Source organism: Salvelinus sp. IW2-2015, linkage group LG11 (assembly GCF_002910315.2).
Source record: "Salvelinus sp. IW2-2015 linkage group LG11, ASM291031v2, whole genome shotgun sequence".
NCBI lineage: Eukaryota > Metazoa > Chordata > Actinopteri > Salmoniformes > Salmonidae > Salvelinus > Salvelinus sp. IW2-2015.
Window position 1 is genome coordinate 3,745,576 of NC_036851.1, and position 22,330 is coordinate 3,767,905.

The 22,330-nt window shown below is 44.0% G+C and overlaps 1 protein-coding gene across 1 annotated transcript in view; it reads left to right on the forward strand.

Annotated features, from left to right (window-relative positions):
- The window catches only part of LOC111969673 (receptor-type tyrosine-protein phosphatase T-like), a 398,678-nt gene that overhangs the window by 162,737 nt on the left and 213,611 nt on the right, over positions 1-22,330 (forward strand). The window contains exons 4-6 of the mRNA XM_070445814.1: positions 11,839-11,920; positions 12,809-12,924; positions 13,649-13,823. Of these exons, the coding sequence (XP_070301915.1) occupies positions 11,839-11,920; positions 12,809-12,924; positions 13,649-13,823 (373 nt within the window). The remainder of the gene's footprint in view (positions 1-11,838; positions 11,921-12,808; positions 12,925-13,648; positions 13,824-22,330) is intronic.

Consider the following 22,330-nt stretch of genomic DNA (forward strand, 5'->3'; position numbering starts at 1 on the left):
CAGTACATCAGGGAACGTGGAGGAGGCCGTAGGAGGGCAACAACCCAGCAGCAGGACCGCTACCTCCGCCTTTTGTGCAAGGAGGAGCACTGCCAGAGCCCTGCAAAAGACCTCAGCAGGCCACAAATGTGCATGTGTCCGCTCAAACGGTCAGAAACAGACTCCATGAGGGTGGTATGAGGGCCGACGTCCACAGGTGGGGGTTGTGCTTGCAGCCCAACACCGTGCAGGACTTTTGGCATTTGCCAGAGAACACCAAGATTGGCAAATTCGCCACTGGGCCCTGTGCTCTTCACAGATGAAAGCAGGTTCACACTGAGCACATTGTGACAGACGTGACAGTCTGGAGATGCCGTGAGAACGTTCTGCTGCCTGCAACATCCTCCAGCATGACGGTTTGGCGGTGGTCAGTCATGGTGTGGTGGCATTTCTTTGTGGGGCCGCACAGCCCTCGCCATAGGTAGCCTGACTGCCATTAGGTACCGAGATGAGATCCTCAGACCCCTTGTGAGACCATATGATGGTGCGGTTGGCCCTGGGTTCCTCCTAATGCAAGACAATGCTAGACCTCATGTGGCTGGAGTGTGTCAGCAGTTCCTGCAAGAGAAGGCATTGATGCTATGGACTGGCCCGCCCGTTCCCCAGACCTGAATCCAATTGAGCACATCTGGGACATCATGTCTCGCCCATCCACCAACCACTTGCACCACAGACTGTCCAGGAGTTGGCGGATGCTTTAGTCCAGGTCTGGGAGGAGATCCCTCAGGAGATCATCTGCCACCTCATCAGGAACATGCCCAGGCGTTGTGGGGGGTCATAGCATGGAGGCCACACACACTACTGAGCCTCATTGACTTGTTTTAAGGACATTACATCCAAGTTGGATCAGCCTGTAGTGTGGTTTTCCACTTTCCTTTTGAGTGTGACTCCAAATCCAGACCTCCTGTCACGGTTTCTCAAAGTAGAACCCAAAGCAGACCAGGACAAGGAGAGTAAGACGAAGGTGAGTATTTATTTACAAGTTAAATGTAGTGATAAAAAATCCAAGTAGCGGAGCGGGCAGCGGAGGTGAGTTGATGGAATTGAGTAAGCATATCCAAGGAAGTAACTGAAGTCACCGACGACCAGGTAGGGATGGGATGAGTGTTCCGGCTGTGAATGACTGTAGACAGAAAAAACGAAGGTAAGTTCAGGCAAGCAAACGTACAAACAACAAAACAAACTCTATCAAACTGGAGGCTGATACGCTGGCACAAACATACTGTCATGGCTAACGATCCGGCAGGGAATGGATGTCAGGTCAGCGCTTATGAAGTGGAGGGGTGATGATCAGACCAGGTGTGCAGATAGCTGATGGGATACAGGTGCGGGTACTCAGAGATCCTCCAACTAGCTACGTCGCCCGGCAACCAGACAGGGTGCGTTCCAGGACACCGGAAAAAACACTCCAGGACAGAACACAGGCAAAAACAGACTCAGGAAGCGGGATTCGTGACACCCCATGGGTTGATAAATTTGATTTCCATGATAATTTTTGTGTGATTTTGTTGTCAGCACATTCAACTATGTAAAGAAAAAGTATTTAATAAGAATATTTCATTCATTCAGATCTAGGATGGTTATTTTGTGTTCCCTTATTTTTTTTGAGCAGTGTTATAATAATACTTTTATTTATTTATTTATTTTATTTCACCTTTATTTAACCAGGTAGGCAAGTTGAGAACAAGTTCTCATTACAATTGCGACCTGGCCAAGATAAAGCAAAGCAGTTTGACACATACAACAACACAGAGCTACATGGAGTAAAACAATCATACAGTCAATAATACAGTAGAAAATAAGTCTATATACAATGTGAGCAAGTGAGGTGAAATAAGGGAGGTAAGGCAACAAAAGGCCATGGTGGCGAAGTAAATACAATATAGCAAGTAAAACACTGGAATGGTAGATTTGCAGTGGAAAATGTGCAAAGTAGAGATTGAAATAATGAGGTGCAACAGAGCAAAATAAATAAATACAGTAGGGGGAGAGGTAGTTGTTTGGGCTAAATTATAGATGGGCTATGTACAGGTGCAGTAATATGTGAGCTGCTCTGACAGCTGGTGCTTAAAGCTAGTGAGGGAGATATGAGTCTCCAGCTTCAGTGATTTTTGCAGTTCGTTCCAGTCTTTTGCATCAGAGAACTGGAAGGAGAGGAAGGAGGAAAGGAGGAATTGGCTTTGGGGATGACCAGTGAGATATACCTGTGGAGCGCGTGCTACGAGTGGGTGCTGCTATGGTGACCAGTGAGCTGAGATAAGGCGGGCTTTACCTAACAGAGACTTGTAGATGACCTGGAGCCAGTGGGTTTGGCGACGGTATGAAGCGAGGGCCAGCCAACGAGAGCGTACAGGTCGCAGTGGTGGGTAGTATATGGTGCTTTGGTGACAAAACGGATGGCACTGTGATAGACTGCATCCAGTTTGCTGAGTAGAGGGTTGGAGGCTATTTTATAGATGACATCGCCGAAGTCGTCCTGTGCGATGCGGTGCTCACCACTGTTGAAATGCCTGATTTAGATGGTGAAACTATACTTTAGAATTGGCTTTAGGAAATCCTTGCTTTTTTAGCATATAATAACCATATTATTATAATATTAGGACCAGGAAGAGTTGTGCCACAGATTCTTTTCAGAAGGAGGAACCGTGGTTACATACTGTAGGTAGAGATGGGCGGGTTGTGTTTGTATGCAGGTTTGTGGTGTGGGCGGTAAAAAGTGGGGAAAACAAACAAATGGCCATCAATCTAATGACTCATTCAAACATGCTTCAAAATCATGCTTATCAATTCGAATGATCTCATAACTTACACACAACACATACATCATGTTTCCCCGTCAATTTCAGACTATAGGCATACACTCTTCTAACGGCCATGGTGCATTATTAGCACAAACAAAAAACTTTCTTGGCACTTTCACTGATTGCTAAAAGAACTGGGGCCAAGTCCCTGACAGTGTGCCCTCTGAATTCGCTACACAATCTTCTGCTGCGTAGCCAAGGCGAACACCTTGCAAAAACACCTTTGCAAAAAGTCTGTGCATAATGGAAACTATTAAAGACCTTATCCATGGTGCTTTACCAACAGTAGCATTTCCCCCTTATGGTAATGATCCTTCTAACAACTATAGGCAAGTTGACTACGTGAGCACACCCAATAAAACATATTATCTTGGGATCCTGGTGGAGATCGAAGGAGTATGCGTGTGTATGTGTCCCATGTCAAGCTGCGCTCCAAATTCGCTACACCACTGCTATTTTGCAGCCCATTGTAAACCTAAAGCGGCCAACTAGATGACCCTAACCTGTAGGCTAATCGTACATTACTGTAGGCAAGTGAAAGTCAATTATAGGCCTAGCCGACGGCTGCTGGAGGAATAAACAACGAAGCAGGGGTTTAGTGGGAGGAAGGCAACTTAAGGAACACTCCTGCAATGCACAAAGCAGCTAATCTGAGGTGATGTTTGAATATATTCATGGGTGGATTCTCCCTTTCTTGAAATAATCATTGGTCTAAATATAGACCTATTAGATACATGATGATAGGCTATATAGGCTCTAAAGTGATAATCACTGATCTGACTTGGTTGGTAGCCTAGCGTAATATCTCCTTTCACTATCCATCTATCGGTGATGTCTTCAAGGATGGGAGGAATAAAGGATGCATAGGTTATCGCAAAACAAGGSGATCATCTCCATTGTAGGCTATTTTGTCTCAGCTACACTGTATGCAAAAAAAGTATGTTGACACCACTTCAAATGAGTGGATTCGGCTATTTCAGCCACACCCGTTGCTGACAGGTGTATAAAATCGAGCACACAGCCATGAAATCTCCATAGACAAACATTGGCAGTAGAATGTCCTTACTGAAGAGTTCAGTGACTTTCAAACGTGGCACCTTCATAGGATGCCACCTTTAAAAKAAGTCAGTTTGTCAAATTCTGCCCTGGTAGTGCTGCCCTGGCCAACTGTAAGTGCAGTTATTTTGAAGTGGAAACATCTAGGAGCAACAACGGCTCAGCCGCYAAGTGGTGCGCCACACAAGCTCACAGAATGGGGCCGCCGAGTGCTGAAACGCGTACAAATCGTCTGTACTTGGTTGCAAGACTCACTACCGAGTTTCGCAACACAAGCTCACAGAATGGGTCCGCCGAGTGCTGAAGCATGTACCGCGTAAAAATCGGCTGTCCTTGGTTGCAAGACTCACTACCGAGTTTCAAGCTGCCTCTGAAAGCAACAATCAGCACAAGAACTGTTCGTCGGGAGCTCCATGAAATGTGTTTCCATGGCCGAGCAGCCACACACAAGCCTAAGATCAGAATGCGCAATGCAAAACGTTGGCTGGAGTGGTGTCCAGTCTGCTGTCCCCACTTGCTTCAAGATGTCCACCATTGTTCCTGTACCCAAGAAAGCAAAGGTAACTAAACTAATTGACTCTCGCCCCGTAGCACTGCACACTGCCCTATCCCATCTGGACAAGACGAATACCTATATAAGAATGCTGTTCATTGACTATAGCTCAGCCTTTAAAAACATAATACCCTCCAAGCTCATCATCAAGCTCGGGGCTCCGGGTCTGAACCACACCCTGTGCAACTGGGTCCTGGACTTCKTAACGGACCGCCCCAGGTGGTGAAGGGAGGAAACAACGCCTCCACTACCCTGGTCCTCAACAAAGGGGCCCCACATGGGTACATGCTCAGCCTTCTCCTGTACTCACTGTACACCCATGACTGCGTGGCCACGCATGTCTCCTACTCAATTATCAAGTTTGCAGAAGACACAACAGTAGTGAGCCTGATTGTCAACAATGACGAGGCAGCCTACAGGGAGGAGGTGAGGGRCCTGGTGGAGTGGTGCCAGGAAAATAACCTCTCCCCGAATGTCAACAAAACGAAGTAGCTGATTGTGGACTTCAGGAGACAGCAGAGGGAGCACACCTCTATCCACATCGACAGGACCACAGTGGAGCGGGTGAAAAGCTTAAAGTTCCTCGGTGTAAACACCACTGACAATCTGAAATGGTCCACCTACACAGACAGTGTGGMGAAGAATGCGCAACAGTGCCTCTTCAACCTCAGCAGGCTGAAGAAATTCGGCTTGGCCCTTAAGACCCTCACAAACTTTTAAAGATGCACAATTGAAAGCATCATGTGTGGCTTGTTCACCGCGTGGTATGACAACTGCATCACCGGGAGCACACTACCTGCCCTCCAGGACACTTACAGCACCCGATGTCACAGGAAGGCCAAAAAGATCATCAAGTTCATCAACCACCCGAACCATGGCCTGTTCACCKCGCTATCATCCAGAAGGCAAGGTCAGTACAGGTTCTTCAAAGCTGGGACCGAGAGACTGAAAAACATCTCAAGGCCATCAGACTGTTAAATAGCCATCACTAGCCGGCTACCACCCGGTTACTCAACCCTGCACCTTAGAGGCTGCTGCACTTTGTACATAGACATGGAATCACTGGTCAATTTAACAATGTTTACATACTGTTTTACTCACTTCATATGTATTCAGTCGTGGCCAAAAGTTTTGAGAATMACACAAATATACATTTTCCCAAAGTTTGCTGCTTCAGGGTCTTTAGATATTTTTGTCAGATGTTACTCAAATCAAATCAAGTTTATTTTATATAGCCCTTCGTACATCAGCTAATATCTCGAAGTGCTGTACAGAAACCCAGCCTAAAACCCCAAACAGCAAGCAATGCAGGTGTAGAAGCACGGCGGCTAGGAAAAACTCCCTAGAAAGGCCAAAACCTAGGAAGAAACCTAGAGAGGAACCAGGCTATGAGGGGTGGCCAGGCCTCTTCTGGCTGTGCCGGGTGGAGCTTATAAKAGAACATGGCCAAGATGTTCAAATGTTCATAAATGACCAGCATGGTCAAATAATAATCAGGAGTAAATGTCAGTTGGCTTTTCATAGCCAATCATTAAGAGTATCTCTACCGCTCCTGCGGTCTCTAGAGAGTTGAAAACAGCAGGTCTGGGACAGGTATTACTATGGAATACTGAAGTATAATTACAAGCATGTCATAAGTGTCAAAGGCTTTTATTGACAATTACATAAAGTTAATGCAAAGAGTCAATATTTGCAGTGTTGACCCTTCGTTTTCAAGACCTCTGCAATCCGCCCTGGCATGCTGTCAATTAGCTTCTGGGCCACATCCTGACTGATGGCAGCCCATTCTTGCATAATCAATGCTTGGAGTTTGTCAGAATTTGTGGGGTTTTGTTTGTCCACCCGCATCTTGAGGATTGACCACAAGTTCTCAATGGGATTAAGGTCTGGGGAGTTTCCTGGCCATGTGTCACGCGGGACTAGGCGGGTGAGGAAGGAATCAGGCGCAGAGAATTCCACAGGGAAAAAGGTGCACTTTTTTATACGGCACACAAAAAACCACAAGCCCAAACACAGGGCGCGGTTAAATAAATTGGACCACCCAAAACACAGGGTGCAGGTCCAGAACATAAACACCTCTACCTTAACAACACACGTAACACAAAACAATCCCGCACAAAACAAGGGCGGGGACACATACTATAAATAAGGAAGCTCATCAAACACATACAACAGGACACAGGTGAAACTAATAAGACACAACCAACAGACAACGAAAAAGGGATCGGTGGCGGCTAGTAGGCCGGTGACGACGACCGCCGAGCACCGCCCGAACAGGCAGGGGAGCCAACTTCGGCGGAAGTCGTGACACCATGGACCCAAAATATCGATGTTTTGTTCCCCGAGCCACTTAGCCACTTTTGCCTTATGGCAAGGTGCTCCATCATGCTGGAAAAAGCACTGTTCGTCACCAAACTGTTCCTGGATGGTTGGGAGAAGTTGCCCTCAGAGGATGTGTTGGTACCATTCTTTATTCATGGCTGTGTTCTTTGGCAAAATTGTGAGTGAGCCCACTCCCTTGGCTGAGAAGCAACCCCACACATGAATGGTCTCAGGATGCTTTACTGTTGGCATGACACAGGACTGATGGTAGCGCTTACCATGTCTTCTCCGGACAAGATTTTTTCCGGATGCCCCAAACAATCGGAAAGGGGATTCATCAGAGGAAATTACTTTACCCCAGTCCTCAGCAGTCCAATCCCTGTACCGTTTGCAGAATATCAGTCTGTCCCTGATGTTTTTCCTGGAGAGAAGTGGCTTCTTTGCTGCCCTTCTTGACACCAGGCCATCCTCCAAACGTATTCGCCTCACTGTGCGTGCAATTGCACTCACACCTGCCTACTGCCATTCKTGAGCAAGCTCTGTACTGGTGGTGCCCCGATCCCGCAGCTGAATCAACTTTAGGAGACGGTCCTGGCGCTTGCTGGACTTTCTTGGGCGCCCTGAAGCCTTCTTCACAACAATTGAACCACTCTCCTTGAAGTTCTTGATGATCTGATAAATGGTTGATTTAGGTGCAATCTTACTGGCAGAAATATCCTTGAGAGAGAATCACTGACATGATGTCAGCTGGTCCTTTTGTGGCAGGGATGAAATGCAGTGGAAATGTTTTTATGGATTCAGTTCATTTACATGGCAAAGAGGGACTTTGCAATGAATTGCAATTCTTCTGATCACTCTTCATAACATTCTGGAGTATATGCAAATTGCCATCATACAAACTGAGGCAGCAGACTTTGTGAAAATTAATATTTGTCATTCTCAAAACTTTTGGCCACGACTGTATACTGTATTCTACTGTATTTTAGTAAATGTCATTCCAAAATTGCTCATCCTAGTATTTATATATTTCTTAATTCCATTATTTTACTTTGAGATTTGTGTGTATTGTTGTGAATTGTTAAATACTACTGCACTGTTGGAGCTAGGAACACAAGCATTTCACTACACCCGCAATAACATCTGACCAATACAATTTGATTTGATTTGTAATGCTCACCGCTATTGGACTCTGGACTAGTGGAAACGCATTCTCTAGAGTGATGAATCACACCACCATCTGGCATTCCGACGGACAAATCTGGATTTGGCGGATGCCAAAATAATGCTAACTGCCCCATGCATAATGCCAACTGTAAAGTTTGGTGGAGGAGGAATAATGGTCTGGGGCTGAATTTCATGGTTTTCTAGGCCCCTTAGTTCCAGTGAAGGGAAGTGTTAACGCTACAGCATACAATGCCATTCTAGACAATTCTGTGCTTCCAACTTTGTGACAACAGTTTGGGGTCGGCCCTCTCCGGTTTCAGCATGACAATGCCCCTGTGCAGAAAGTGAGGTCCATACAGAAATCTTTTGTCGAGATTGGTGTGGAAGAACTTGACTGGGCTGCATAGAGCCCTGACCTCAACTCCATCGCAGTCTGACAACGCACCATTGCCTTTAGAATGGTATTGCTTTGGGGATACCGTGTGTGTGTTTGTTTGTGTGTGATGCCTGTTTGAACAAGTGTATTAGACTCCCACCCCACACACATACACACACACACACACAACCCACCTGTCTCTTCCTATGTATGTAACCAACCATACAAAATACCTCATCCGAATGTGTTTCTACCTTCTGAAAATAATCTGTGGCACAACCTCTTCCAGGTCCTAATAGGCCTACTTACAATAATGTGGTTATCATGTGCTAAAAGAGAAAGGATTTCCTTGTTACTAAAGCCAATTTTAAAGTATAGTTTCACCAGGTTATCTAACTGCAGGCATTTCAACAGTGGCACACACAGGACGCCAGGGAGTTAACCAAATCCCCTACTTTAATCTTTAAGTAAAACTGTAACTTTATTCTCTACATTTTGACTTGATTCTCGAAATATTCCCACTTTTTTAAAGTACTATCCATGCAAGAACATAAACTATCGAAGTACCACCACCCATCAACATTTATTTATTATTTCTGTTCACTTGGTGCTAATACTCTTCTGTACAACACCCCATAATGTCAGTGGAATTGTGTTTTTAGAAATTGTAAAATTAATAGAAAAGTAAAAGCTCAAATGTCTTGATTTCAATAAGTATTCAACCCGTTTGATTTGGAAAGCCTAAAAAACTTCAGGAGTAAAAATTTGCTTAACAACTCAGACACTATGTTGCATGGACTAACTCGGTGTGCAATAATGGTGTTTAACATGATTTTTGAATGGCTACCGCATCTCTGTACCCCGCACATAAAATTATCTGTAAGGTGAAGTAATTAATTACACTTTGGATGGTGTATCAAGACACTACAAAGATAAAGGTGTCCTACCTAACTCAGTTGGAGAGGATTTCATCATGAGGCCAATGGTGATTTTAAACCAGTTACAGAGTTAAATGGCTGTGATAGGAGAGAACTGAGGATGGATCAACAACATTTGAGATATGCCATAATACCAACCTAAATGAGTGAAAACAATGCATTCTGTTTGCAATAAGGTACTAAAGTAAAACTGCAAATAAAATGGAAAAGAAGTTACTTTTTTGTCCTGAATACTGTACAAAGCATTATGGTTGGGGCAAATCCAACACAACACATCACTGAGTACCACTCTTCATATTTTCAAGCATGGTGGTGGCTGCATCATGTTATGGGTATGCTTGTCATTAGCAAGGACTAATTAATTTTMGGGGGGGATAAAATCAAATGAATATAACTAAGCACAGGCTAAGTCCTAGAGAAAAACCTGGTTCATTCTGCTTTCCAACAGACACCAATACATCTTTCAACAGGACAATAACATAAAACACAAGGCCAAATATACACTGGAGTTACTTACCAAGACAACATGGAATAGTCCTGAGTGGCCTAGTTACAGTTTTGACTTAAATCGGCTTGAAAATATATGGCAAGACTAGAAAATAGCTGTCTAGCATTGATCAGCAACCAACTTGACAGGGCTTGAAGAATTTATTTAAGAATAATAGGCAAATATTGTACAATCCAGGTTTGCAAAGCTCTTAGACTTACCCAGAAAGACACAGCTGTAATAGCTGCCAAATGTGATTCTAACACGTATTGACTCAGGGGGTTATCTTATCAAATAATATTAATGTTTCATTTTCCATTAATACAAAAATACATATACACTAGCGGTCAAAAGTTTGGGGTCACTTAGAAATGTCCTTGTTTTTGAAAGAAAATCWAATTTTTGTCCATTAAAATAACATCAAATTGATCAGAAATAAGGTGTAGACATTTTTTGTTGTAAATGACTATTGTAGCTGGAAACGGCTACAAATGGAAAGATTTTTTTAATGGAATATCTACATAGGCGTACAGAGGCCTATTATCAGCAACCATCACTCCTGTGTTCCAATGGCACGTTGTGTTAGCTAATCTAAGTTTATCATTTTAAAAGGCTAATTGATCATTAGAAAATCCTTTTGAAATTGTTAGCACAGCTGAAAATTGTTGTGCTGATTAAAGAACCAATAAAATTTGCCTTCTTTAGACTAGTTGAGTATCTGTAGCATCAGCATTTGTGGGTTTGATTACAGGCTCAAAATGGCCAGAAACAAAGAATCTCTTCTGAAACTCATCAGTCTGTTCTTGTTCTGAGAAATGAAGGCTATTCCATGCGAGAATATGCCAAGAAACTGAGGATCTCTAACAGCGCTGTGTACTATTCCCGTCACAGAACAGCTCAAACTGGCTCTAACCAGAATAGAAAGAGAAGTGGGAGGCCCTGGTGCACAACTGAGCAAGAGGACAAGTACATTAGAGTGTCTAGTTTGAGAAACAGACGCCTCACAAGTCCTCAACTGGCAGCTTCATTAAATAGTACCCGCAAAACACCAGTCTCAACGGCAACAGTGAAGAGGCGACTCCGGGATGCTGGCCTTCTAGGCAGAGTCCCTCTGTTCAGTGTCTATTGACCTGTCAGAGATATGGCTTTTTCTTTGCAACTCTGCCTAGAAGGCCAGCATCCTGGAGTCGCCTCTTCACTGTTGACGTTGTGACTGGTGTTTAACATTCCGTATAAAAAGCTACCCATTTAGTTATTTCCCCCAAACCTAACCTATTATGAYCAAAGCAACAACCTTGGAGGCTTTTGCTATGACTAAAACACCTGACTATACCTGTTGGAAGGAGGCTCTGCCTCCAGCCCTCTCTCTTGTCCTTTGATTTTATTTATTTATTTAACCAGGCAAGTAAGTTAGGAACAAATTCTTATTTACAATGACGGCCTAGGAACCGTGGGTTAACGTCCTTGTTCAGGGGCAGAACGACAGATTTTTACCTTGTCAGCTCAGCTTGATGAGCACGCCGAGCTGAGCCAAGCCAAGCTGTACTGGGCTGGCCTGGTTACACATCAAACATAGTTGTAGGAACGTGCTGCAAAGGACAATGTGAAAATAAAATAACAGAGTCGGGTTCGGGTTGGCCCTATAATGTGAAATACGTATTTGTCTCTCTCTGGCCACAGAGACCTGAAGGCCTGAGTCCCTCTTCCCAGTCTGGCAGCCTTCACCGAGAGCCCTGTGTGAGCCCCACATGTCCCAAGCACATGGCACGGCTCTACTGGCCTGCACATTCTGCCAGGCCCATATGTGAACAGCAGCAGCAATCCGCCTATATTGTTTGTTAATTATGACGTGAAGATATTGCTGCAGCTGTCCCAATGGGAAGAGCTGCTGTCAATGTGGCAAAAAGCTTGCATTTTGAAGGGTGTGTAGTTAGAGATGGCGAATGTTGTTGACAGCATGGTGGATGCCGTTCTTACAGGGTGTCCAGGTGAGTTTTGCAGGGGTAACGAAAAATGCCTGTACAAATTGTGTTTCTCACTCTCTCCTCTCTCTCCCCACTCCCATCTCTCCCCATCTCTCTTCCTCTCCCCCTTTGCGGTAGGTGATTTTCGAGTCTGTATCCGTACAGGGCCATCCAGGGTTCATCGCGGTGGACGAGGTCCGAGTGTTGGCCCACCCATGCCGTAAGTGACACTACCCCATGGAGCATCATCTGGTCTCACACTTCTGGATAACAGGCTGTGTGTTTGGTGTGTGTGTGTATGTGTGTGTATTTGGTGTGTGTGTGTGTGTGTGTGTGTGTGTGTTTGGGAGTGGGGGACACACAGACCGAGGGGAATAGAGGGAGGACGAGGTAGATTGCGGAGCACAGAAAAAGGAACAAACTCAGGACCTTCATCATTCAAAGCTGACAGAACGTCTTTGCCTCACATCTTTGGACTCCTCCAAGGCACTCAGTGTCCTAGATGTGTTCTCTTTCTTTCTTTCTTTCTCTTTCTGTACTTAGACTTAGAGCTTTCCCTGGGAATTAGGACAGAGCACTCAGTGCTMAATTCAAATAAGATTAGGAAGCAAAGGTAAATAAATTGCAGAGTAAAAGAATCCAGTCGGCTTTTTTCTTCAATGGGGGAAATTAACGTCAAGATAAATTCTCGTATTGAAATGATCAATGAATACACTATTAGGCCTACATTTCTAGGCGCGGTGAAAATGAGATTAGGAGATGCCGTTTCAATGCCGTTTCAATGCCATACAGAGCAGCCTCGGTTCATTTACTTTTCAGCTGGACATTAGTGTGCACTGAGCAGACCAGGGGAGACAATTCTACGGAAGGGAAGGAAAGGTGACCTGAAATCTTAAGTAACTTTAGATTTTAGAACGAAAAGAAAAAACACGCTGATCTACAAAACACTTTTGTTGGTAATTTAATGTTGTGTGTATTTGTTTCCTTTATTCCTCACATAACTCAGCTTTCTCAATTACTCAATGCTTGTCAAACAGTTGATACAGTATGTGTTTGTGCTTATGCATGCCTAGTCATTGTATTGAGTGTGTTTCCCGCCCCTTTGCAGGGAAAGCGCCTCACTTCCTGCGGCTGCAGAATGTGGAGGTGAATGTGGGCCAGAACGCCACCTTCCAGTGTACCGCCGGGGGGAAGTGGTCACAACACGACCAACTGTGGCTACAGGCGAGTTGCTTCCCTTCGGTCCACTATAGATGTCATCCATCTTATCCCTCTCACCTTAAAGCTGCAATCTTTAATTAGAAAAATAACAGATGGCAGCCGTGCCCGAGGCATGGGGCTGGAGAAGTAACCAATCTCAAATTCATAGATGTAGCTGTGGATGCATCCACCTTTAGTGACTAGCTTCTGTAGCTTTTTCAATCATGTAGAATACACAGGGCATTTTAGTTGATTTCTGTTGCAATGTTATGACCCCGCCCTTGTGAAATTACACTTACAGCATGGTCCAGTTCCTTGCTGTACTTGCACAAACACTGTAATGGTATAAACTCTGTGGGGATATCCATACAATCTGTGCCCTGAGTATAAAGTGTTATTTTGATATGGACGACTGCCTCTCTATCAGCCACCAATGTACTGCACMAGCATGTTTTCATCTTATAGTAATGGAATTTGCAATGGAGTAGTATCCAGGGCAGAAAAAAGTATCAGGTACATGCTGGAATAAATTACTTTTGGGAGATTGTTATAGTCGAGTTGATATCGTAAGGACAAAGTGCAGTGAAAAAGTTGCAGTTTCTGACAAACATTAACCATACTGCTGGTTTCTTTGGTTAACAGATTTGAATGTCCATATGTGGAGTTTGTCCTTTTTTACCATACCAACGTGATAAATACTGTGTGTACATGTGTTAGTAAGAAAGTGTCMGTCTCTCTCCATCTACAGCAGTGGAATGGTAAAGACACAGCCCTCATGGTGACGCGGGTGGTGAACCACCGGCGTTTCTCGGCCACCGTCAGRGTCGGGGACACGTCTCAGAGAAGCACCAGCCGCTATCGCTGTGTCATCCGCTCCGATGGTGGCTCCGGGGTCTCCAACTACGCAGAGCTAATCGTCAAAGGTACGGCTAACGTACTAACGGCTTACCTGCTAAKAGCTAGCAGGTAAAGGCTAACGGCTAGGCTAACGCTAGGCTTCCTTAATACCAGGCTATTACCAGTCAGTCAGAACTCCGCTGGGTTCCTCCACAGTCATCTGAGCAGCAAACCCCTCATTATTTCAGCCACCATCAGCAGTGTGCATTCCATTCCACTATTTCCCCCTTCTCCCATTTACTAATGCATACTAATTTCGCCTTGAACAAAAACAAAGAGAACATTATGGTTAAGGGAGTGGAAAACAAGGGTTGCTTCACAGATAGCGTAGACTGCTGGGTAATCGTCTGGTATTGTAGGATGGGCGGGTGGGCACACTCTCCGCTTTCTTCTGAGAAAGAGTGGATTAATTGACAGGGCATTGTAAATAACCTGAAATAGCCTATATATTTGTTCTATCACTTCTCCCCTCAGAAAAGGAGGACTTCTTGGTATATGGCTCAGAAAAACATGCTTCCCCCTCCTCTCTCGCTCTTTTCCTCCCTCCCTCCTCCCATCCTGTCCAGATTCAGCCAGCCATTGTTCCTACCCCGGGTGGTTTGCCTAGCCAAACAAACCTTTAATGCTGATATTTAACCGCTAATCTGGCACTTTGATTCCCGCTCAGTGCCTATATGTGTGGGGAACAGGGGCAAGCTGGCCCTGCTTAGCAGAAGCTGGCACTAAATCACTCCTGTGATGCACCTGGAAGCCAGAGTAGACCGCCTAACCTTGAGTTGTTTGTGCACCTGGTTTCTTGGCTCAGGCCTGTGGGCCTATAGCCAGGGGCCTTTGTAGTGCATCAGGCCTGGATCGGTGCACCTCAGCTGGACTGGAGGCTATTAAAATCCAGGCCTTGTGGCTACTGTGTCCACTGGTCTCATCCTTGGTGTTTGATTAGCATCCTTGGTGTTTGAGAGTTGATTAGCTCAGAGTTTCCTGAACTTGGTCCTGGGTTAAAAGGTCTGTGGAATGGCGTGAACAATGTATTAGTCAGCCTCATCATACATACAGTACGTTGACTAATTTACTTGTGGAACAGTGCAACCTAGGAAGAAACCAGGCTCTGACTGGTGGCCAGTCTTCTTCTGGCTGTGCCAGGTGGAGATTCTAATAATACTTGGCCATTAAGGCCAGATTGTTCTTCAAGATGTGCAAAAGTTCATAGATGACCAGCAGGGTCAAATAATAATATTGTTAAGTGTTTCTTGTTTCTATTGGTACAGCAAATGGAAGTGGTTAATTGACACAGGTGTTTCCGTTCAGTAATTGTGTCACCTGCCATCTTAAAGTACACTACCGGTCAAACATTTTTGAACACTTACTCATTCAAGGGTTTTTCTTTATTTTTACTATTTTATACATTGTAGAATAATATTGAAGACATCAACACTATGAAATAACACATATGGAATCATGTAGTAAGCAAAAAAGTGTTAAACAAATCAATATATATTTCAGATTCTTCAAAGTAGCCACCCTTTGCCTTGTTGACAACTTTGCACACTCTTGGCAACCAGCTTCATGAGAAATGCTTTTCCAACAGTCTTTAAGGAGTATATGCCACATATGCTGAGCACTTGCTGGCTGCTTATCTTTCACTCTGCTGTCCAACTCATCCCAAACCATCTCAATTGGGTTAAAATTTTATCCCCTTTTCTCCCCAATTTTCGTGGTATCCAATCGCTAGTAATTACTATCTTGTCTCATCGCTACAACTCCCGTACGGGCTCGGGAGAGACGAAGGTCGAAAGCCACGCGTCCTCCGAAGCACAACCCAACCAAGCCGCACTGCTTCTTAACACAGCGCGCCTCCAACCCGGAAGCCAGCCGCACCAATGTGTCMGAGGAAACACCGTGCACCTGGCTCCCTTGGTTAGCGCGCACTGCGCCCGGCCCGCCACAGGAGTCGCTGGAGCGCGATGAGACAAGGATATCCCTACCGGCCAAACCCTCCCTAACCCGGACGACGCTAGCCCAATTATGCGTCGCCCCCACGGACCTCCCGGTCGCGGCCGGCTGCGACAGAGCCTGGGCGCGAACCCAGAGACTCTGGTGGCGCAGCTAGCACTGCGATGCAGTGCCCTAGACCACTGCGCCACCCGGGAGGCCCAAGTCTCTTCTTCTTATTGATGTCCTTTAGTAGTGGTTTCTTTGCAGCAATTCAACCATGAAGGCCTGATTCACACAGACTCCTCTGAACAGTTGATGTTGAGATGTATCTGATTTTATCTGATGCCTATGGTATTCCTGAAGGCAGTGCTATCAGTGCTATTTTGTTCAATATTATGATTAACGATGTGTTTTCGAATGTAGGTAGGGGTATTGGGGCTTCCCTATGCTGATGATGGAAGAGGGGAAGGAATGTCTCTCATGTGACCAAATCTATTCAACAAGCTATAGTGGATGTTGAAAGATCAAATCAAAGTAACACAATAAAATTACATATCAATAACAAGGCTATATGCAGGGGGTACCGGTACCGAMTCAATGTACAGGTTAGTCGAGGTAGTTTGTACATGTAGGTTGGGGTAAAGTGACTCTGCATAGATAATAAACAGCGAATAGCAGCAGTGTAAAAACAAAGGGGGGAGGGGTGGGGGGGGGTCAATGTAAATTGTCCAGGTGGCCATTTGATTAATTGTTCAGCGGTCTTATAGCTTGGGGGTAGAAGCTGTTAAGGAGCCTTTTGGAGGTTTTCCAATGCCTCACAAAGAAGGGCACCTATTGGTAGATGGGTAAAAATAAAAGCAGACATTAAATATCCCTTTGAGCATGGTGAAGTTATGAATTACACTTTGGATGGTGTATCAATATAGCCAGTCACTACAAAGATATAGGCATCCTTCCTAACTCAGTTGCCGTAGAGGAAAGAAACCACTCAGTGATTTCACCATGAAGGCCAATGGTGACTAAAACAGTGACAGAGTGTAATGACTGTGATTGGTGAAAACTGAGGATAGATTAACAACATTGTAGTTACCCCACAATACTAACCTAAATGACAGAGTGAAAAGAAGGAAGCCCGTACAGAGTAAAAATATTCAAGAACATGCATCCTATTTGCAAGAAGGTACTAAAGTAAAACTGCAAAAAATGTGGCAAAGAAATGTACTTTATGTCCTGTATACAAAGTGCTTTGTTTGGGGCAAATCCAACACATCACTAAGTACCACTCATCATATTTTCAAGCATGGTGGTGGCTGCATCGTGTTATGGTTATGCTTGTCATCAGCAAGGACTAGGGAGTTGTTGAGGTTAAAAATAAATGGAATAGAGCTAAGCAGAGGCAAAATCCTATGGGAAAACCTGGTTCAGTCTGCTTTCCAAGAGACACTGGGAGACAAATTCACSTTTCAGCAGGACACTAACCCAAAACACAAGGTAAAATATACACTGGAGTTGCTTACCAAGACAACATGGAATGTTCCTGAGTGGCCTAGTTACAGTTTTGACTTAAATCGGCTTGAACATCTATGGCAAGATTAGAAAATGGCTGTCTAGCAACAACCAACGTAAATCATGTGCAAGAATAATGTGCAAATATTGTACAATCCAGGTGTGCAAAGCTCATAGAGACATACACAGAAAGACTCACAGCTGTACTTGCTGCCTAACATGCACTGTCCCAGTGGTGTGAATACTTATGTAAATTTGATTTTTTTTATTTAACGTTCACTAAATTAGCAAAAGTCTCTAAAAACATGTTTTAACTTTGTCATTATTGTGTGTAGATGGGTGAAAATGTGAAAATGTATGAATACTTTCTGAAGGCACTGTAGCTACACCTGTAGGCATATTATTTTGGGATTTGTCCCGCAGGAAAGATCTAACAACAGACATACGGAGAGATGAGATGAAACAAAACTAGACAGTTATAGAATATTGTGTTGACAGCTAAGCTTGCATTCAACTCACAGTTGTTGACATTGTTTCAGCGGTAACGTGTCTTTACATGAGCTGATAAAACTTAGTTGCAAGCTTCTTTCGTAGCACGGTGTTGTCGAACGAGTGTCTCATGAAACACATTCCAGACACTGGTACATCTTGCTATCTTGGCATAACTGGGARGTGACAGAGAAATATCAGCTAGCTAGATAGGCTAGCCAGCTGCAGCTATTGCCAAGCTAAGCTAGCTAGCTGCTGTCAGGTTGGTTAAACACAAGGTCAACACAGGCTTTAGCCAACACCTATAAATGAATWGCTAATCAAGTCCTCCACTTCAAAATGTCTCTCCATAGCAAAGCTAGCTTATGGAGTGATCTAAAGTCTCCAAGTCCCTGCCGCTGAAAAACATCCCCACAGCATGATGCTGCCACCACCAGGTTTCCTCCAGATGTGACGCTTGGCWTTCAGGCCAAAGAGTTCAATCTTGATTTCTTCAGACCAGAGAATTTTATTTATCATTGTCTGAGAGTCCTTTAGGTGCCTTTTGGCAAGCACAAGCAGGCTGTCATGTGCCTTTTGCTGAGGAGTGGCTTCCATCTGGCKACTCTACCATAAAGGCCTGATTGGTGTAGTGCTGTAGAGATGGTTGTCCTTCTGGAAGAGCTCTGTCAGAGTGATCATCGGGTTCTTGGTCACCTCTATGACTAAGGCCCTTCTCCCCCGATTGCTCAGTTTGGTTGTGCTGCCAGCTCTAGGAAGAGTCTTGGTGGTTTCAAACTTCTTCCATGTAAGAATGATGGAGGCCACTGTGTTTTTGGGGACCTTCAATGCTGCAGAAATGTTTTGGTACACTTTCCGAGATCTGTGCCTCGACACAATTCTGTCTGTGAGCTCTACGGACAATTCCTTCGACCTCATGGCTTGGTTTTTGCTCTGACATGCACAGTCAACTGTGGGACCTTAAATACCCAGGTGTGTGCCTMTCCAWATCATGTCCAATCAATTGAATTAACCACAGGTGGACTCCAATGAAGTTGTAGAAACATCCCAAGGATGATCAATGGAAACAGGATATACCTGAGCTAGGGTCTGAATTATGTAAATAAGGTGTTTGTCACGATCGTCGTAACTTTGAATAGAGGACCAAGGCGCAGCGTGATAGAAAGACATCTTCTTTTATTATGAAGACGAACAAACGAACAAAACAACAAACAGACGACCGTGAAGCTATTCAAACAAAATAGTGCTGACACTAACCACTACACATAGACATAGACAATTACCCACAATAGCCTAATGCCTATGGCTGCCWTAAATATGGCTCCCAATCAGAGACAATGAATGACAGCTGTCTCTGATTGAGAACCATTCAGGCAACCATAGACTTACCTAGATACCTACACTCAACACAAACCCATACACTCTACCAAAACCCCCTATACCATACACCCACCCAAGACGAGACAAATACACACAAACATCCCCCCTGTCACACCCTGACCAAAATATTACAGAAAACAAAGATAACTAAGGCCAGGGCGTGACAGTGTTTCTGTATTTTATTTGCAAAAATGTCTATAAACCTGTTTTCGACTTGTCTTTATGAAGTGTTGTGTGTAGATTGATTAGAGAAAAATACAACTTAATCCATTGTAGGAAAAGGCTGTAACGTAACAAAATGTGGAAAAAGTCAAGGGGTCTGAATACCTCCCGAGTGCACTGTATATCCCCAAATATATTGGCGTCACATCTTTCCCAGGTATTTTACAGCTTGTTTCTAGCAGAAAGCTTTGCAGACCAAAATACTGTTATAAATCATCTTATGTAATCAGATCAATTTGATTTTCTTCTTAATCTTAAGCTATTTTAAAAGGTAGGCCAATGGTTTTCATCAGGAATCAAGGTAATACCCAGATTCAGACACGTCAAATTGACAATGGTTTAATGTTCTAACAGGGGCAGGCAGGGGTCAGTAAACCAGAGGTGGGGCAACGGTACCGGACGGCCGGCAGGCTAAGGGTAGGCAGAGGTCAACAATCCAAAGGTGGAGCAAAGGTACAGATCGGCAGGCGGGCTCAGAGTCAGGACAGGCAAGGGTCAAAACCAGGAGAAAGAAAGAAAAGAGAGACTGGGAAAAGCAGGAGCTGAGAACAAAAACGCTGGTTAACTTGACAAACAAGACGAACTGGCAACAGACAAACAGAGAACACAGGTATAAATACACAGGGGATAGTGGGGAAGATGGGCGACACCTGGAGAGGGGTGGGGACAATCACAAGGACAGGTGAAACAGATCAGGGTGTGACAGTTTTAACTTAGCCTACCTCCATGTCAATGAAGGGCTGTTATTTATAGAGTGCATGGTGGGAGGAGGAATTGACCGACAAATCTATGAATATACAGTGCCTTCAGAAATTATTCATACCCCTTGACTTATTCCACATTTGTGACCAACTGCCTCGATTCAGTCTTATGTAGCGAAATTTAAATTGTGTTTTTTTAACATTTGGATAAAAGCAGAGACTCAGAGCTAGAAAATGGTATATCATACACTACAGTTGAGGAACGATGGGAAAGTAATTCTGCTTTGAATGTTGATAAACTTGTAACCTCACTTTTGAGAAAATGGTCTTTGAATGTTTTGCTACATCTACTGGAGAGCTCTTTTTTGTCTGCACCCATTCAGGACCGTTCAAACCCTCTTAAGCCTTAGCCCCACCCATTTCTTTAAGTCCATTTGGTAAACACATGCTATATCAAATAACATCTATGTTCACAGAAGGTGTAATTGGTACAGTGAACTGGTTACTTGCATAGTAAAAATCTCAAAACAGCAAATGTCCAGATCAAATTTTTGATAAATATTATATCATTATTAGATGACGCTTACCTGACACATTTGTTTAAATTGATGTGTCATGTAAAGGAAATGCTATAACCACCCCCTAGCCACATCTAGCTAAGTGGATCGGTCACTATGGTCTCGACATGTACACATGTTCATGTACGTGTACATGTACACGTGCTTCTACACCTGCATTGCTTGCTGTTTGGGGTTTTAGGCTGGGTTTCCTCCCCTGTGAAGTAGTGACGTGCGACATATGCCTAGTTTCCTGAAACAAGTCATATTTTGTTGTGTTCCAGCCTGAATTGAAAATGGATTAATTATATATTTTTTGTCACCCATCTACACACAATACACAACATTTTGCACATTTATTGAAAATGGAAGACAAATATCTTATTTACATAAGAATTGACACCCCTGAGTCAATACATGTCAGAATCACCTTTTGGCAGCGATTAGAGCTGGGTAAGAGGTTTGCACACCTGGATTGTACAAGAGTTTAACATTATTCTTTAAAAAATGATTCAAGCTGTGTCAAGTTGGTTGTTGATCATTGCTAGACAGCCATTTTCAAATCTTGCCATAGATTTCCAAGCCAATTTAAGTCAAAACTGTAATTAGGTCACTCAGGAACAGTCAATGTGTATATTTTGCCTTGTGTTTTAGGTTATTGTCCTACTGAAAGGGGAAATGTGTACCTGAGATTACAAGCCCATATCTGCATTGCTCACTGAAGTAGAAACGGATATTAATGACCAAAAGTACTCTGGAAAGACAGTGTAGTAAAGCACCAAACCAGGAAGCTGGAATATGGAATACTTTACTGTATCTCTATCTCATTTTTGATATCTCACAGATCAATGGTAAAGCACTGCTTTGATAGGATTTTTGATCGCCCAAATAAGATCTGAGTTGTTTTATTCATGTCGAAGGGGTTTAATTAAATCAGACTATCTGAAGGGATTGAGATGCATTCAGACCCCCTATGGGGCGCAATGTAAACCCATCAGACTGAATTAGGTTTAGGGGCTTGGAGAGGTCAGCCAAGGGGGAAATACTGAACGTATGGGAGCCACATGAGATCAGCCAAGGATAGGATTTAGGTTTGGTGGAATATGCATCTGATGACTGGCAGCAAACCAAGTTCCTCCATGTTACAGTATACAGTAGCATATCTGTTATTGACTTTGACCTGATGTGTATGTTCATTAACACGGTACTTCATTTTGTTTATCTGTCGGCCCAAGCCTCGTATTCAGGCCCTGTGTGTAACTAACTGACCCTCCTCTGCCCATTCATCGCCATTTACCCGTTGTTGTTGTCTTAGCTGATTACCTGTTGTTGTCTCACCCGTTGTTGTCTTAGCTCTCCCAATCAACACCTGTGATTGCTTTATGCCTCTATCTAATCTCAATATATATATATATTTTTTTAGCTTTATTTAACTAGGCAAGTCAGTTAAGAACAAATGCTTATTTTCAATGACGGCCTAGGAACAGTGGGTTAACTGCCTTGTTCAGGGGCAGAACAACAGATTTTCACCTTGTCAGCTCAGGGATTCAATCTTGCAACGTTTTGGTTACTAGTCCAACGCTCTAACCACTAGGCTACCTGCCGCCCCAAATATGCCTGGTTGTTCTTTAATATGCCTTGTATACTGTTGTTTAGGGCAGCTCTCATTGTTTTATTTTACTGCGGAGCCCCTAGTTCTGCTCAACATGCCTCAGATAGCCCCCTTGTGCCATCCCCCACACATGC